General features: G+C 34.4%; 1 protein-coding gene across 4 annotated transcripts in view; it reads left to right on the top strand.

Annotated features, from left to right (window-relative positions):
- Window positions 1-19,491, top strand: part of NBEA (neurobeachin) — a gene marked incomplete at both ends in the record, with an annotated part of 484,059 nt that overhangs the window by 94,743 nt on the left and 369,825 nt on the right. For all 4 annotated transcript variants that reach the window (XM_080363323.1, XM_080363325.1, XM_080363322.1 and 1 more), the window contains 3 exons: window positions 2,085-2,206; window positions 8,165-8,291; window positions 16,720-16,839. In XM_080363323.1, the coding sequence (XP_080219449.1) occupies window positions 2,085-2,206; window positions 8,165-8,291; window positions 16,720-16,839 (369 nt within the window). The remainder of the gene's footprint in view (window positions 1-2,084; window positions 2,207-8,164; window positions 8,292-16,719; window positions 16,840-19,491) is intronic.

Genomic DNA, 19,491 nt, shown 5'->3' with positions numbered 1-19,491 from the left:
AATGAGTTTGCTGCAGTTCCTTGTAGTCTTCTGTATGAATCACTTCAGTACAAGATCTGAAAACTCCTAAAAAAATATTTCCAATTGTGGCTAACAGTTATCTCACACAGAATCCCAGAAGGGTTGAGGTTGGAAGGGACCTCTGGGGGTCATCTTGGCCAATCCCCTGTGCTGAAGCAGGGCCACCTAAACCTGCCCAGGACCAAGCTCAGCCAGCTTTTGAGCATCCCCAAGGATGTAGACTCCACAAACTCTCTGGGCAACCTGTGCCAGTGCTCAATCAGTGTCAGTGGTAGCTTTGATAAGAACACAATATTATCAGCGCAAGGACTAATTAACTAGCCTTCATTATTTTTGAAGTGTAGTAAGAGCTTAAAATATCTTACAAAACCTGAAAAATATCAATTAAATACACTTAGATATAACATGTTATAGTTATATAGAAAACTATTTTCTTCTGCCTTGCAATCATATTCAACTTATTGCAAGTAGTATTAAAGGCTATTATTCCTTAACTACTTTTGTGTCAAATACTTTATATTTTATCTGATAGAGCGAGATTTTATTGTAATGAATGCCTACTATATTAATCTCAAAATTATTCCAAACATTTAATTTTTTTTTTTTTTAATTACTTCATTTTGTGTATAACTATCTTACTGATGGGAAAATGTTCTATCTTTTGGTGGTATTATCATAGAAGTTCAGCTTGTCAGATTTCCTCCCCAAAGTGTGCTTAACTTAAAAGTTAGATCAGATATTCAGGGCCTTGCCCAGGGATAAAGAGTTTTCTGAAGCTTATTCATCAGTCTCAGCCCAGAAAAATAAAATATTGAAAAATCAAATTTCTTCCCAGGCCATGCCTTACTACTAATTTATTTAACTGAGAATGACGGTAAAGTTTTCAGTCTGTTACCTTACTGTTTGTAGGGAAAAACAAAACAAACAAACAAAAACCAATACAGAATCACAGAATGTCAGGAATTGGAAGGGACCTCAAACGATCACCTAGTCCAATTCTCCTGCTGGAGCAGGAACACTCAGATGAGGTTACACAGGAATGTGTCCAGGTGGGTTTGAATGTCTCCAGAGAAGGAGACTCCACAACCTCCCTGGGCAGTCTGTTCCAGTGTTCTGTTACCCTCACTGAGAAGTTTCTTCTCAAATTTAAGTGGAACCTCTTGTGTTCCAGTTTGAACCCATTACCCCTTGTTCTAACATTGGTTGTCACTGAGAAGAGCCTGGCTCCATCCTCGTGACACTCATGCTTTACATATTTATAAACATTAATGAGGTCACCCTTCAGTCTCCTCTTCTCCATGGGCACAGTGCTGGCTCATGGTCATCCTGCTGTCCACCAGGACCCCTAGGTCCCTTTCCCCTACGCTGCTCTCTAACAGGTCATTCCCCAATTTATACCGGAACCTGGGGTTGTTCCTGCCCAGATGCAGGACTCTACACTTGCCCTTGTTATATTTCATTAAATTTTTCCCCTTCTGGTGTGTCAGCCACTCCTCCCAGTTTTGTGTCATCAGCAAACCTGCTGACAGTGCACTCTATTCCCTCATCCAAATCATTGATGAATGTATTGAATAATACAAAATCCACCAACAACAAAACAAACAAACAAAACACCTAATAGTGCTCTTAAATCTCAGAGAACAACCTAGTATTAACAGTGAATCTTCAATACTATCTTTGGAGATAAATTTGATCTTTAAGCTGAATACTTAATGAAAGCTGAATTTATAGTTTAATTCCATGAAAGTATTTTTTCTCTTTTTTTCACTAAGTATTACCCATTCACAAATTTAAATTCGTGTCTTCTGTTAGCAGCATTTACGCAGTTAAAAATGTAAATAGTTTTAAATGAATTGAGAACTAATACATTTATTTGAAAGCACTATTTGAAGTGTCTTTTACATTCTTCTTTAGTATTTGAAATTTAGATCAAATTTGAGGGTCTAGAATTACAGGAATTCAGAAAGATGTTCCCTATAACAATACTTCTCAAAATTTCTTTTTTTTGACTTGCTGTTTTCTTATTTTCTTTTTTTTTTTTTTTTCTTTTCTTCACCTCCCAGGCAATTGCATTGCCTCCTATTGCTAAGTGGCCTTATCAAAATGGGTTTACTCTTAACACCTGGTTTCGTATGGATCCGCTAAACAATATCAATGTAGATAAGGATAAACCCTATCTCTATTGGTAAGTAACTTATAACACTGAAGTTATGGTTCGTTTTGGCTTCCTAATAGCTGTTAATCTTCCCTATTGTTTTTAATTTCTGACACGCTACCTCTCCACCCCCCCAAATACCTGCAGATTTTAATGACTCCTTACTGTATGCAGACAAAGTCATCTGTCCTTCTTGCTTTTTAATGTATGAATTCGTGGATCTAAGGCATTGTGACTTGTAGATAAACCGTAAAATCTCATGTGGTGGTTTCTTTAGCGATTTTAAAAAATATTATTTCTTAGAGCTGTAAACTGAGAATGTTTTCATATTTTCTGTTTAGTGTTGAAGATTCTCAGATGATATTAGTACTGTAAAACAAATCCGTTTTACTCAGATAGCACTGTTTGCGCATTAGATGACAGAAAGGTGACAGAAAGTAGGTCTGTGAATACAAGAGTGGCTCATTGATCACCTGTTTCCATAAAGGGCAGCTATGATCTCTAACAGATTAATTGCAGGAGAGACAGTTTTAGTTTACTTCGGTTTGCTGTTGTGATAAAAATAGAAATAGTCACATCCTTAACAAAACCCTCTGATATTTAAAAATTATGGTATAAAAATAAAAATGTTTATTCTGTTGGTCAGTCATGTAAAAAGTTCACTTCAGAAATTAATCCTGTATCTGCTCAAGTATAGTTCTTTTATCTGAAAGAAAAAGACATTAAGAAAATAAGGAACCTTCAGTTGTGTCAGGACATGCTGGTATTTTCTTCAGCATTTCTTTGTTTTTTTATAGATTTACTCTTTAATATGCTTACCTTTTCTAACATTCTTAAAAACTGTTTGTCATCTGTGCAGACAGATGAGGACTGAACATCAGTAAGATCTATCAAATTTTATCAGTTCAGGAATACAGGTGTAGCACAAGGAAGGAAGTAACCAAAAGTAATATTTTTCACTTTGTAGTCATTCCAGGTAGTCTAAAGAGCAGAAATTTTTAGTAATCAGCTGAGGAGATGACTAGATCTGGTCTCAGAAAGGTACTTGTAGTATTGACATAGTAAAATCTTACTGTGCATTTACTCGGAAAATAAAAATAATTCTTGGTTTTTTTTATGGAACAAATATCTAATTTAAAAAATAGATCTATTCTGAAGAAAAAATTAATTCATTTTCTCTAAATTACCATCTGGGTTAATACTTTTCCATGTGTCCATTTTCTGCTGAATGCTACAGTTATTTTACCATGGAGATTTTTTTCAAGCTGTTGGCTGTAGATATGTTTATTAGTATGATCTGTATTTTATTTATTTTTTAGTCTTTCAAGGAGAATAACAAATGCAATTATAGGATTTAAAATGCGTACAGGAATTTAACATGGTTATTTGTTTTTCAGCCAGAATTTGTATCAGAATTGGCAACATTAGCTGGTGTGTTTCGTTTGGAAATTTGTTACGGCCTCAGAGAAGGAAAAACATACTCCAGAGCTGCACAGCCCGCAATGTGTGCTGCTTTACTTAGGGTTCATAATGTAGAAAGACCTTTAGCTTGAGTGATGAATACGGTTCCCTCTGATTCCAATATAACACAGAAGCAGCAATAGCTTTAAATTAGTATAACTTCAGATATTTGATTTTTTTATACATATTTTTCCCATTAAGTAGGTTTGATTTTTATTATGAACTCACATTGAGTTCTAAGATTTTTAAACATGCTTTTTGGCATATTTTTTGCACTGAAATAGTTTAAAATCCTCTATGTTTTAAGCTTTCCTGAACACTTATGGATACTTTGTGTGTGTCAGAGGGAATTTAATTTTGGTTCCATTTTTACCATTTAGACCTTTTCTCCAAAAAAGTAGCCTGTATTAACTAAGCTGCAAAGAAACAATATAGCTTAGAATAATTGTCGAATACACGCAGACATGCCTTAAACAAACAATTTTTCTCTTTGTTAGAGTGTTTGTTTTCAGACATGTAAATGAATAAACCCCACAAAGCTGCCCTTTGAGTTATCACTGAAAGCACAAGATGCAATGAAAGTGATAAACTTTCTCATTGAGATGCTTTCTTTCAAATTATGAATTGGGCTCTGTAAAGGAGTTTGAGGGTGAACTAAGGCTGCTTTGTCATAAATGTTGCTTTTTGTCCTTAAAACATCCAAGTGCTTCCACAACCGTTTAATTGAAGAATGGCTAAAACTTCTGAAAGAGTTATTTTTACTGATGCAGGGACAAGAAAAACTCTCCAAACCCACAAAGCAAGCTGTCTAGATTTTTCAGTCCTTCTCTAAAGCTAATAATAATAGAGATAATGAAGAACAGTTGCAAAAGCACATAATGGAATTCTGAAGTTAGTAGAAGATAAACTTTTTTCTTCCTTCAGGCAAGAATGAATTAATATCTTCCTAACCTCAGTACTATGATCATATGCTAAGTTGCTCCTAAAATCCTCAGCTAGGGAAACTGGAATCACTCAATAGATTCACCAGTGGATGGAAGAACGATTACCTGCTATTTAAGTGTAATAACATCCAGTAGCTGTTTGGAGAAACTGGCTGAAATGAAACATAATTATAAGGATTTTATGAACGATCTGTAGTAAAATTATATACCAGCTGCTATGGGATGTAGTTAAAGGCTCATAAAACCATATGGGTGTTGACAATATTGCTCTTGTCGTCTGTGTGCTTTTCATCTTTGGATGTGGCAAGTTCTGCATGTGTAGGTGATTGGTAAGGGGATTTCTATGTAGTATCCTAGAGACCAGTCCTAGCCTACTTTACCTTTCACAAGAAATAAAATGTGAAGATTAACATAATCTGTATATTATAATGTTGAGGTAAACAGATAACATATTTGAGTTCTTAGTTTCTCAAATTCTGTTGTATTAGAATGATAACTCATTACGGGGAAAAAAAAAAAAAAAAGTAAAATTTTGGCTAAGCTTCATGTTTAGAAAATAATTTATTCTATTCCAAGATGAAGAGTCCTGCTAACAAATGAGCTATTTTTTCATTATTTCATTGCTTTCTTATCTTTATATGCTGAACTACAGGAAGTTCCAGTTGTAAGGACAATTCAGTGTTTCAAATATCAGAAACAGTCCAGTTTGACCATGATGTTGACAAAATCAGCCTCTTAACTGGGGGTGTTAGGAAAGGTAAAGATTTTAAAGGTGTAGACATTTCTTCAAGAGCCATTCTCAGAGTGTTCTCAGTGTATAACAAAATACTTACTTGCTTCTGTTCAAAGTAGCAGGATGCATTCTACACAATTTGAACAATGTTTTATAGATAAAAAAATGATGGTATTTACAATGACTGGCTGTTGGTAATTTTAAAAAGCCAACATTTGATTTGACATCTCAAATTATACTACACCATATGTCAGGATGTAGTGAATCTGTGTGGTTTTTTTCCGATATTCTTCAGAATAGGATTCTGTTAGCCAAGACTATTTTAACTTGCAGAGATGTTTTATGTTTCTGAGAAACCAATTTGGCATTGTGAGAAATGTAGAAAAAAAAAAAAGTTATTTGAACGGCAAAAAGCTCCAAGGAGGTAAATCAAAGTCTCATACTCGTCCATGGCACATTCGATTGTTATATTTTAAAACTGTTATATTTAAAAAACTTTATTTTAGGGGTTTTAACCTTTATGTTATTGTACAAAATTCAGTACTATAGTCATGCAGGTGATTTGTGTATATGGGTATATACGTACACAAGAAATATTCTCCCATGAGACTGCTCACTGTTCCTTTTGTTGTGGGGAATAGCTGCTGGTGGGGTCATTGTGGAAGCCAGACCATTGAAATTATTCATGCTAAAAATAGTCTTCAAAAGATGTAGGGAAATGGCAGTTTTGTAAATTGTCTTCAGTATTGAGGTCAGCAGTGATGGATAGTATGTGATTTTTCTCTTAATTCTTAGATTATATCTTAAGTTTATTTAGAGAGGACTTTTTAGGTTTATTAAAAAGAAGGACCTTTTTTTTTTTATTTCATTTTTTCGAGGAGGTTTGTGTGTAAGCTTGTACAAAGGGCTGTGGCAGGGAATAATGGCCATTTCCAACACAGCAGCTTGAGGGGAGAAAGAATTTCTATGACATATAGAGATAGATGGGAGAATGAGGAAACCACAGCCTGAATTTGTGAAAATAAAGATTCTGCAGCACTTTAACAAGCTGCTAATGGGAAGGAGCAAAGCAAAGGCTTTCCTTAGGGCCAACAAAACCATGAGGCACAGTATGCTGCAACTCATAAGATGCCTGAATTCGAGACTGGAAGTAAAGACCTCTGTGCAAGGACCCATTAGGGTGAAGAAGAGTCATCTATAGATGTTATTACTCCAATTAGTCTGATCACTGTTTTTTCACATTTAATAGAAGTATTCTAATTAGTTATAGCCGAACTGTCTTTCTAGAATTTTAATATCTCTTTTTCATCTCCTTTAAAAATACCCTCATGGGAGAAGAACATCTAAGATCTGGACTCCTCAGGGTCTAGTCACATCACTGATCTTTTAAAGTGTTTATTTTTTTCAGAAGGTCACAGTTTATGAGCTATATTTTTGACAGAGAGGAAAGAGGAAAATTTGATTTTCTCCCTCATTGAAGTACACATACAGATAAACTCTAAGTGTCTGAAGATGAAACTATGTCTACAACTATGCAATTTTTCTGCGTTCTGAAATCAAGAATGCATTTATATAGCAGCGTAGACAAGAGATATAGAATTTCAGCAGCTGTCAAGATGAAATCTGAACATAGTATTTGCATAGGTCTTTCACCTCTTAATGTTACTATGCAAAAAGTAAAAGTGTTGTTTGATGAAAATGTTACAACAATGAAACCATGTAAAACATCATTATTGTAATAATATGAAATTATTTTATAAGTTGCCTATGTTAAGAAAATGAGAAAGTGTTAATTAGTGGGCTACAGGAGGATATACAAATATTAAAAATTAGTACTGTCTTTTTTTCTCATACTTAGCTTCATTTCGGAACTTACAGATGAAGTTCACCATTTAGACCTTGTATTTCAGCCATTGGTTATTTTTATAACCTGTTTGATAATGAGTTTAAAAAACAAACAAATAAAAAGACTAAAAGCTTTGCAAAGTGTGCTCCATATTAATGATAGCAGACTTTACTGTACTTTGCTTTTCAGAAGGGGAATAAGTGACATAACTGTATTCTTGGACTTAGCTTTTTAAAAATGCTCTGTATAGTGTCATTAATTAATTTCCACCAGCTGCCTTGCAAAATGTTTTTTAAGAAGTCCAGACTATGTCTTTACAATGCTTTTGATTTCAAATATATGTAGAGAAATGTATGCACTTTCTGATTATCTGTCTTTATGATATTTGTCACAAGAAAGCTGGAAACTCTTACTAAACTTACTTAGTTAAAATTGTAGTCCTTTATCAATTTGACAAATGAAAATAAATCCACAACTCAGATGATTAAAACTGCATAGGTCGTTAGCCTAACGAAAATGTAAGTCTTGAAAAAGAAATCATTCTTGTGCATAGTAATTACCTTGAATGCAAATTTGTGTGTCATACTGGCCACATTGTTCTCCAAACCCCACAAAATTGCAAGGCATCTCTTTTAATTTTTTTTTTTTTTTTTTGTGATGGATTTTTCTTTACAACTTAAATAAGATGTGTTATTTTAAATGATGAATTATTAAACGGGGGAAACAACCTGATAGATACAACATATACCATCTTGTATTTTTAAAGAAATAACTAAAAAAAAAAGTACTGATTCTTAGAATGGAGCCTGGAATCAGGTAAGTGATGAAGGTTAGTAACTCCCCCCAAAGAAGTGGTCGGGAGGGAGGATATAAAGGAAATTAAGTTCACCATTTCAGGTACTAGTTTCTTTTCTTTCTCATGGCAATTTAAAATAGTGTTTGGACCTTTTTATGGTAAAATAATTCCCCTTTTTGTAATTTCATTAATAATCTTTTCTTTTCAGTTTCCGCACTAGCAAAGGTGTTGGGTATTCTGCTCATTTTGTTGGCAACTGCTTAATAGTTACATCATTGAAGTCAAAAGGCAAAGGTTTCCAGCACTGTGTGAAGTATGACTTTCAGCCACGCAAGGTAAGCGAAGTGGTATTTACAATAAAGAATAACATTGAAAAAGTGACACAGTACTTCTGGAAAAAGGGCTAAAATCCCTGTAGTGCCATAGTATTACTAATAATCTAAAATTTCTTATCTATAAGTCATTTCTCTGATGGTTATGTGAAGTTTTACATAACAGACCAGAATCTATTCAATATAAATATGATAATAATTTATGAAGTAAGACTTCTATGAAGTTGGTTTATTTTAAAAAATACTACTTAATTAGTTTCTGATAGAGAACAATTTTGATTATTTGTAAAATGGTTGTATTTTGGTTTGAAAATGTTGTCATTCTATTTCTGAATATTCTGTATGTGGTAACTTTGGTGCCAATGCCTGGAACAATTTTGCAGGCAATGCTAGTTTCCTTATCTGTTACTGGGAGATATAAGACTCCGAACTTCCTTCTATGTCAGTGGTGTTTTGGGATTTATCATTTTTAATAGTGCATCTTGATTATTTCTCTGGATCATACTGGTATTCATTTTTACTGTATGCCTAGTAGTCCTAGGAGAACAATGATTCTGCTGGCTTTAATATTTCAGTTTGTTGACTGAAGCATTGACTTTTCCGTGCAGTGAGCATTATGTGTTTGTCATTGATAACAGCCTTGTATATATTTTACTTTGAAGCTCATTTCTTTTTTTATGGCCTTAGAATTTGTTTATTGAATTTCAGTGCTCATTTTCTTTGAGAAACCAGTGTCTTAGGGAGGGAATGCCACTGTTCAGTCATCAGCTTTATGTTCTCCTATTTTTCTTTTAACATATTTGTGAGTCAAAATCACTGATTCTGATTCTGTCATGTAGCTTTGAGGTAATTTGTGGAGTTTTTTTAAAATATAGTAATGTCTTTTTGTAGCATATTACTTAGGGTCGTATAAAACCTTGTAACACATACCTACTGAGTGTATTGAAATGAATAAATTCTGGATTGCAAATTTTATTTAATTTTATAGCAAGAGAAGAATTTTCATGACAGTTCAGTTTTCATTTGAAGTAGCATATGTAGCGCTAGTGATAAACATTCAACCAGGGAACAAATGGAATTGTTAACTTTTGAGTTATTTTATTGATAACAAACTTTTGGGACTTTATTGTCAATTAAGAAGCAGTATTTTAGATTTCAGCAAGATATTATTTTGATATTTTTTTATTATGAATTACTAGTTTCCTTCTTGCCATCCCTGGAAAATTTTAGCTCTTGCTCTTCTACTTAAGATATTTAATTCTGAAATATTAGTACATGTATATCTCATTGTTACCTTTTAGTCCTGGGTGGCGGCTAAAACAGTAAACAGCCGCTCTCTCTTGCATTTCCTTCCCTGGGAGTAAGGAAGGGAAAAGGCGGAAAGATTCGTGGGTTGAAATAGAAACAGATTTAATAGAATATTAGTAAAAGAAGAGTGATAGGGAACAATACTTAGCTGCTGGAATGTGCACTCCCAGCAATGAAAGCCAGAGGGCAGACACTGTGAGCACAGCGAGTCCAGTAAAAACATGGAAATTGGAACAGGCTTCAGGAGCACAAATAGGAGCAGGGACAGGAGCAGGAGCCCTCCTGGACAGTGGCCATTGAGGAAAGATGGCTGCACCCAGCAACTTCTTGCTTATACATGGAGTATGGTGTTCAGGGCATGGAATACTCCTCATGGCCGGCTTGGGTCAGCTGTCCTGGATCTGCTCCTCCCCAGTGATGTCTTGTACCTGCAGCTGGGTAGGTGTGAAGTCCTTCATCCCCTTGGCAACAGCCAAGATGTCAATGAATTCTCACATTCTTTTCAGACCAAATCCGAAACACTGGAAAGCTACATGAAGAAAAAATAGTGTCCCAGGGTCAAATTTTCTAACTGAATGAAGAAAATTAACTTGATTTCAATCAAATTGGCATGGTCATTATATGAATAACAGTTTCAAATCATAATCTCCTGAAGTATGCCCAATAATAACTTCCACACCAGTTTTATACTTCTCAAAGATCGTGCTTCATAGACTTTGGGTTGTATATCAGATTTAGAAAGTATTTGGATTAAATCTTCTAGAATGTATTTGCAAGTAGTTTCATATTTTATATTTTTTCCATTAATAACTTGTGTGTACATGTATGTGCAAAGGTACATAATATATACAGGATGAAAGTAAACCTGTCAAATACAATTTCTGCCTCTAGCAAGTCAAAACATATCCTATTTAACTTGTAGATTGAATTTGTTCGTGTTATTTAGGTATTTCACTGGTTACACTGTGCCTGCATTGAATGTGTAGATATGTATTCAAAAAACGTGTACCCATTTGCAAGACATCTTACTGTCAAAATTCTAACTTGAGAAGTGTGATTTTTGTCATCAAATACACTATTTTCTAGCTGTTTGCTTACAGACGTATACATTTCAGCAATAGCTTTTGCCAGAAACATCATTAAACTTCTGAAGAATGTTTTTTTCAAATTTTTCTTGAATCACAGTAAAATTATGTATTCAAGACATCTGGTCAAAAGCTTTGTGTTGGCAAATCAGAAAGATACTATGTTTATGTGGATATCTTCCCACTGCTAACTATGTCATATGACACCATTGGCAGAATAATGTGTAATCTTACTTCAAAACTTCAAGACGTGTTAAGTGGTTACTTCAGTTTTTAATGAGTGTATTTTAACAACATTATAAAAGCAAGTATTTATAAAAATATATGCAGAAGTTTGGTCATCATAGAATCATTTAGGTTAGAAAAGACCTTTAAAATTAAGTCTAACCATTAACCTAACACCGCCAAGTCCAGCAGTAAACCATGTCACTAAGCATCACATCTACACATCTTTTAAATACCTCCAGGGGTGGTGATTCAACTACTTCCCCAAGTAGAAAATGTGGGTGTAATATAATTGACCTCTCAACAGAGCTAAACTAGCTTTGGTAGTGTCGCATTTAATATGTCTACACTGCTTTTTGTGTATTAGCAACCCCCAGTAATTTTCACTCACTTGAGTTACAGCCTCAGCATTAATCCTTGTATAAGTATGAACAGAAAAGGACTGTAGTGAAGAGCAAGCAGCTTTTTTTTTTTGGTTTGGGGCTGGAGGGGGACAGTGTGTCTGATGCTGAAAACCTTTATTAACTGTAGTATAGACTGAAGTAAGTTTGACATTTTGGAAATACTTAGTATGTGATGCCTCATCTCTCTGATTGCACTGTGCTATGGAGCAGGAATATGACTTACGCAGCAGTGGGTGATTAAGCTTGAAAGATTTCAGCAGTATTAAAAATTGACAGGCTGTTATCTCAAGTGTTTTTGAATCCTACCTAAGGAAGCTCTTGCTATAACAGAGAAGCATGGGCCTGGTTCATTTTTGAGAAAATGATATAGGGAAGGAGGCTGCAGGAAGAACTTAAAATTGTGTTACTAACTTTGAAAATTAAAAAAAAAAGGAGGGAAGGGGAAATTTTTCAACTGAAAGTTGAAGAAAAATTTTGTGCGAGATTGTACAACTTGTTTTGGTTCATTGTGTAGTAGTAAAGTCCTGAAAACCATGTTCTCAGATACAGAATAGGAGAGAAATCAACAAAATGCATGTAAAACTTCAGCAGAGAACATTCACACAAAGGAGACATAGGTAATAGGAAATTGAGACATGCTTGCCTCTACATATCTAAGAAAATAAAAGTGAAACTGGAATGTCTATTTTATATGAGGTTATTAACACAATAGAAGTATCAGAAGCTTTGTTGGCTTGACCATCAGTGCATGCTCATTTTGAATTGTATAGTACTTACAGTTATGAGTGACAGGTCTTTCCAATAGAGGAGCGATGCCATGTATTAAAGACTTAAACTCATCAGATAAATTAGTTCATTGTAACAACAAATAACAGAGTTTCTGTGCACTGAAAATCCGTAACTAAGTAGGAAAGTGATACTATTCAGATTAAATGGTTAGTCACATGAAAAGGATGGTTTACAGCATTTGTGATGAACTAGGGAAGATCAAAAAACATACTTATATAAAGCGGCTTACATTATTTTGCTATAAACTGGGTGGCATCTTACTGGGACGAGAGTTCAAACTTTTAAATACCAAACACATTTGGATTTTTTTCTGTTTGAAACTTTTAGAAAACTCAGAGGTCAACTTTTGCTTGACTTTGATTTGAAAGATGCAGAATATGCTTAGATATGCAGGATTTTCTTCTTTTTTTAAAAAAAAAGAAAAAAAAAAGGAATGGCAAAAACATTGCCTTCAGTTGTTAAAAGATGGAGATGTTTGATAGTGCTAGAGAATTTTCATAAATTCAAAGATACAGAAGACTAAGAGCAAATATACCATTAGTCAAAAAATCCAATAGAAAGTTTAAAAGCTCCTCACAACATACCTGACCACAGATAAATAGCAAAGTAGAGACCACTGTAAGTACAATGAAGTTGGTCAGAAAGTGGGAGTTGTATCAAAATGAAGAATACTTAGAACAGTATAAGTTGTACCAAATTATATGTAAAATGACAAGACAATTCATTTTTTTTCCCAGTCCATAGGGGCAGTTAGATGACTAAGGCTTAATGGGAGACCTTGACAAATATAGTGTCCTAACAAAAAAGCTAAATAAATTAATTGCATCATTGTTTACTACATGATGAGTCAATGGGCGTGAGTCAGAGGAAGTGTCTCAAATTGAAGTGTCAGTAGGAGAGGTATAGAAATCAATACAAGAGAGAGTTTTTAGTTGCCAGGACTGCACAGCACACATCACCAAGTTTCAAGGAAATTTGAATATGAAATTTGACGAACTTTTAATTGTGGTATATAATCTATTTTGTCCATCAAATGGGTGATGGAAAATGGTACAAATTTTAGAAAAAGACTTTGCTGATATTTGGAACTACTTACTATCATGCCTAATTTCTTAACTAGCAAAATGGAGTAGAAGCTAGAAAAACAGAAAGGAGGGATTAAAAAACATATGGATAAACATATTGAGGACAAAGCAATGCAATATTGCACTGGAAGTCTTGTCCCCTGCTTCTGTTGAATTATTTGAAGGATTTTTACTGTGTATAAGAACAGGTTTGTGAGCCAGTTGATCCATGCTATGTGGATTTCCCAAGAACTTGAAGCATTATACTCCTCTGAAAGCTTTAAAGAAATGCTATCACACAGTAAGAGAATTTATATTCATTAAAATACGGGGATGGAAGGATATTCATTGAACAAGCAGGAATCTCAGAAGGGCCTTTATTCTCTTGGTGATGAGAATGCATTATGGACTTAATTCAGTGGAGTTTGTCATCCTCTATTTTAGGAACTAGCTTTGAAAACCTGTTACTCATTTTATCTGTATTGATACTAGTGACAAACCAGACACAAAGAGTAGACTGTTTTTTAACACTTGAATACTTCCCTGACTAAAAAGAAATTACAAGTTATAATGTAAATTTAGTTAATTTAAGTGCAAGAGGCAAAATAGCAATTTTTTTACTAGATTAGTTATGATGACAAACTGAGATAGACTCTGTGTGCATTCACATGCGTCTTCATGTGTGTTCGAGTAAACAAAAATTCAGTGTTTTCTGCAGAGTGTGTCTTGTGGGTCAAAGTAACAGACACAGGTGGTGCTCTGACATAGCAGCAATGCTAAGAATAAGAACCAGTTCCATGGAAGGAAGGAAACTTGGACTAAAAGAAACTGCATGTGTATGAATGGTGGTTAATGTGGGGAAAAAATATTATAAGAAGCAGATTATATCATTTTCCTAAAGTTTGACATGGATATCAAAGCTCTCCCAAGATAACATTGCTCATTTTAGTTCCTTACAGGCTCTTTGAACAGTGTTTCAATAAAAGTAATTAACCAAATGATTGAGTCATCTGTCAGGCTTAAGCTACTCACAAGGACAGTCTCACAAACTGGTATGTTGTCAGAAATACTCTTAAGCACTGTAAAAGAAAAAACACAGATGTAAGATAAAAGGATAAAACTTGGAGCTTATATTTGTGAGCTGATTTCTACTACAAAATTATCAGAACTGAAAATATGAGAAATAATTATAAAAGGTACAACTTTGAATAGTGCTTTTGCAAAGAATGCCTGCTGTTGGGATGAAAGTATTTAAAATCATCACTTAGTGGTGATTATTGGTAAATTAATGTTTGAAAGAAAGAGGACAAAAGAATTTTTCTTTTAAAAGATTTATGTTAGGTGACGTGGGAAGCTTTGGAAAAGAAGTGTTGATGAAAGCAGAGCTCTAGTCATGTGGTTTGCACTTCATTTCTGATTAGCATAGTCACCAGTTAAGCTTCTAGATTTTGAGTTATGAAAATTTGTTGAATTTGTGTTGAGTGTTACTTTCAGAAATATAATCTGCCTACAAAATGGGTAACATTTGCTTATTGAGTTGTGGGTTTGTTTTTTTGATGGGGTGGGAGTGGGAGTGACCTACAACAAATACTTGTTCATTGTTGCTTGGACATCAACAAAAAGTTAGACTGGTCACATGTGACTTCAGAAGCCAAAGCGGTAGCTGTATGTCCTTAATCTAGTAATACTCAATAGATCTGTTTATTTGGATATACAAGTGAGATACTTTTATGTACTGGTATATGATTAGTAGGGTTTTTTCCCCCTTCTGTTACTTATGGGTTTTAAGAGAGGGGAAAATGAAAAAAAAATAAATTTTAAAGACCTGGAAACAGATGTGGAAAAATACGTGTATTCTAATATACCTAGATACTATAGATATGTAACAGAATACAGCTCAGTTTAAGGGCTACTGTGACAATTATTGACAAAATATATTTTGCTGCATGCTTTTTTTTTTTTGTAATTCTGTGCTCTATCTGATTTCAAAATCGACATGTGAAAGCTTTTTGCTTTTATTTTCTCTGTATCAGAGGGTCAGATTTCTTTATTAGTAGGCTCTGTATCTACTTATGCCAGCTCAGGGACAGAGTCACTAAGTGACTTATTAAAATAATGCCTTGAGGGATGCAGAAATTCTCTGCTTTGAAAAAAAGGAGGCTTAGCTGAACATAAAAGTCAAAAGATAATAATTGAAGCAGATACCAAGAAAAGGAAGACAAGTACATTGTAAATTACTATTCCAAATTATTAAAATATGAAATGGTGTTTTCAGGGAAGATGAGCTGAATTTTTCACAGAATCAGTATGGATTAAGATAGGAAAAGGACATGTTGACACAGTCTAGTCTCACCCCCTCTTCAAAGAAGGGACCTGTATCAGGTTCTGAGTGTGTCCCATTGGCTGTTGAATATTTCCAAGCAAGGAGACTCCCCAGTTTCTCTGAGCAACCTGTCCTAGTGTTTCACTGTCCCTACTGCTTGCTACCAGCCTTCTTACATATGTTTAAATGGAATTTCCTGTATTTCAGTTTGTGCCCACTGCCTCTTGTCCTCTCACTGGATACTAGTAAGAAGCCTCTGGCTCCATCTTCTTTATCCCCTGCTCATCAAGTATTTATACACATGGATGAGATCCCCCTGAGCCTTCTCTAGGCTAAACAGACCCATATCTCAGCTTCTCAACATGTGTCAGAGGCTTCAATCACTTAATCGGCTTTTTGGCCATTTCTGGACTTTCTCCAGTATGTCCGTTTTCATCTGGTTTGTACACATTTTGATTAATCCAGACACCCCTTATGGTTAAGTATTTGTCGATTTGCAAATCTTAAAGATTAAATTTCCATTCCTAGTCTTGGATGAGTTGAAAGGTTCAGTTTTAAGGGAAACTTAAGGGTTTCTTCTTGAATGTACTTATAATGAGCATAATTATTCCTGTTGAACAGATTATTTGAAAAACCACCATAGTTGTACTTGAAAACATTTTACTGTGAGGCTTTCTCTGATTATGTAATGCATTTTTAATGATATGACAGTGGTCCAAAAATTGGTGGAATAGTAATGAATAGAAAAAGAAATATATATGAAGCAATCGGGATGAAATCTTAAGCTAGGCTGTAAAATTTCCTGTTGTGAATCTTTTACTTAATAATTTCACACAGAGAGCAATGACAAAAATATGAGATATGAATTTGTTAAGGTAAGTGCATGCAGAACTGGATTTCCCATTAGAACTCAGTTGTGCTTTGTGTTAACAGTGTATAGTTTTTAGATTAAATTATGCTTTCAGGAATGGAAGTGTGTTCAACTTTTAAATTGTATGCGTGCATTTTTGACTCTAATCCCATAAAGGGATGCAGGTAGGTACATCATTACTTTTAGGCACAGATCTACTGACCAAACTTGAAGTTCCACTGACTCCACTTTACAAGTTTGCAAGGATGCATCTGTTTGTATAACTTTATGAGACTACTCACTTATTTTTAGTGCTATTTATTAGGTTTATGATTTATAGCACAAAAACTGTCATTACATACTGATTTTCCCTGTCTTTCCAGTGGTACATGATAAGCATAGTGCACATCTATAATCGATGGAGAAACAGTGAAATACGATGCTACGTGAATGGTCAGCTGGTATCCTATGGTGACATGGCCTGGCATGTTAACACGAATGATGTAAGACTATTTTTTCCTTTCTCACAGCTATTCATTTGAAAGTAAACTGAAAAAGAAAAAAAAAAGTACTATATTTGTTTTGTCTAGATACTTGCAATTTTTAAAAATCTTTTTCCTTTAATCTGTCTTCTAAGTACTTAAGAAAATTTAATATTAATGATTTTATATATTAATATTTTTAGACTATTATGGGTGGGGCAGTATTTTGCATAATTATTTTAATGAAATGTACTGAGATTTTGCTTGGAGAGATTGTTATATCTAATATTTTTAGTATATGGTAGTGTATAAGGGACACTGATAACAACGGATTAATACTTAGCTTTTTCCATAGTAAAATGTGGTAGAGTTACAGATTTTACATACGCTAAGTATTAAGGTATTAATAATTAATTAATGTTGTTAACAAGTACAAATTAACTGCTACAAAATTTCAACCCTGAAACACTGAGCAATTTTCTTAGGTAGTGAACTTTTAGAGAGAGATGTCCTCCCTTATTGGCCATCTAAACCAGTTAAAGATATTGAGAGATGTACAGTTGCAAGGCATTAGTCAGCTCAGAGCAACAACACAGTGTTCTTGCATCTGCTTGTCCCACTGGCAGAAAATAGTCTTTTTTACCTGGAGAAGATTGTATGTATATCTGCAAATAGATCTGTATCTGTTAAATAGACTAAGTTCAAATTAAATACCAAGGTATTCTTCATTTTTTCTTTGGATACCTTGGTCTACAATTTACATATGTGCCCTGGAAGACATTAAAGATGCAGATGACAAAAAGGGTGAAAGTTGAAGAAGATTATTTTTAAAAAAATATTTTAATGATTTTTTTTTCTTCTATTTTTTTCTAATTCATTCTTATTTATACATAGCTGTGAAGTCACTGGGTTCTTAACTGTTTCTGTAATATGGACAGCAAGATAGAGGATATTATATTAAGTAGTCATTAAGGCTTCACATCTGTGTTCTTCACAAATGTATGTTGTCTTAATAGACGTATTTTCATCTAGGGATTTGCAAAATGTGTTCTATGAAAACTCTAAATCACTCAGACATTCACCAAGATTTTTCATTTTATTGAGGTGACCTCCGTGTATTAAAAATGTTCCACCATGCTGAACCCAAATGTTAGAGGGAAGATATGAAAAAGGTGAAAAAGGAGAAGACACTGTTGACTTCTTTGTATAGCTGTTTCTATTGTGAATGCTGCTGATACACTGTTTCCAGAGAGCCGTTTTTGGCTCTGACTTGATTAATACTCTTTAATGAAATATATAAACCACAGAAGTGCTGAGATGCAGTGTGTTAGAGTGCTACCCAAGATACAGTAGCTAGTGGTAAATAACTCATTGAGTTTATATTCCAAGGAGTAAATATAGCTAGAGATTATGACAGTGAGACAAAGTGAAATGCCTGACAGGGTATAACATAATCAAATGTGTGCAGTTGCTAGCTGGTCAGTAGTTGTGGTCAGCTCTAAATACCTTATGTAGTTAATTATTCATAAGAGATGAAATACACTTGGAGACGGAAGTTAAATTGGAAGAGTTTGGCTATTACAGCTGTTAGACTGGGAATTTTACCCAGTTATGGGAAATAATGTAAGAGAAAGCATAAAACTTCTGAAGTTGTGGAATATGGGAACATTGAAGTTTGATGGAACATTTTTGTTCAAGTAGCTGGATGAAGATACACTTGATCATGTCCTGTCATCTTTCATTGAACTGCACATTTCCATTGTAGCATAAGGAAACTGTAGAAGGATTTTAGAAGTTGACTTATGTGGTAAAAAGCCAATAGGCTGATGACATCAGTAGCACTTGGGCTGCATTTGAAAGAAGGCTTGCAAGTATCAAGAATATTAAGAGTAAAGTTATGTCCTTAAGTAACAAGGTCCATAGGTGTCAGGAGTTTAATCTTTCATGTAAATAGAATAGAAGGATTTGTACCAAGGCACTGAAGGAAGCGGGTCTGTCAGTCACCTCATCTTGCAGTCATTAATGGCATACTACCAGGGATGTACAGAAATAGGCAAACAAGTTTGGATCAGTTGTGTCCATCAGGTTTAAAACTTTGGAAATGTGAGGAAGACCAGTTGAGCTGTGAGTATTGGGAGCTGGCTTTTAAATAAATAAATAAATAAATAAATGGATAAATTAATGTCAAGTTTATGCGCTGTATGGCATCTGGAACAGGACTGAATAAATATTGAGAAGATTAGGAGTTAGCCCTTCCCTCCAATTAAAAATGAAGGAAACTCCTAATCCAGAGTGAAGCACCAGAAACTGGGAAAGTGTAATCCAGTAAAAATGAAAAAAAGACAGAACTGGAAATTACTACAGGTTAAAAGACCTACAGTGTAATTATATGTAACACTCAGAATTTGTGGAAAGCTACAATGGGTGTTGTACAACTAATAACTAGAAGAATCCAGGAAAATGCCCTTAGAATTATAGAACCATTTTGGTTAGAAAAGTCCCTTAAGATCATTGAGTCCAACCACAATCTAAATCTAACACTAAACCATGTCCCTAAGAGATGCATCTATACTTATTTTAAACACCTCCAGGGATGGTGACTCAACCACTTCCCTGGGCATCCTGTTCCAGTGCTTCACAGCTTTTCCTGGGAATACATTTTTCCTGATATCC

Source organism: Nesoenas mayeri, assembly GCF_963082525.1.
Source record: "Nesoenas mayeri genome assembly, chromosome: 1".
Taxonomy (NCBI): domain Eukaryota; kingdom Metazoa; phylum Chordata; class Aves; order Columbiformes; family Columbidae; genus Nesoenas; species Nesoenas mayeri.
Note: the sequence above shows the minus strand (reverse complement) of the source record. Positions and strands in the feature narration are given on the sequence as shown.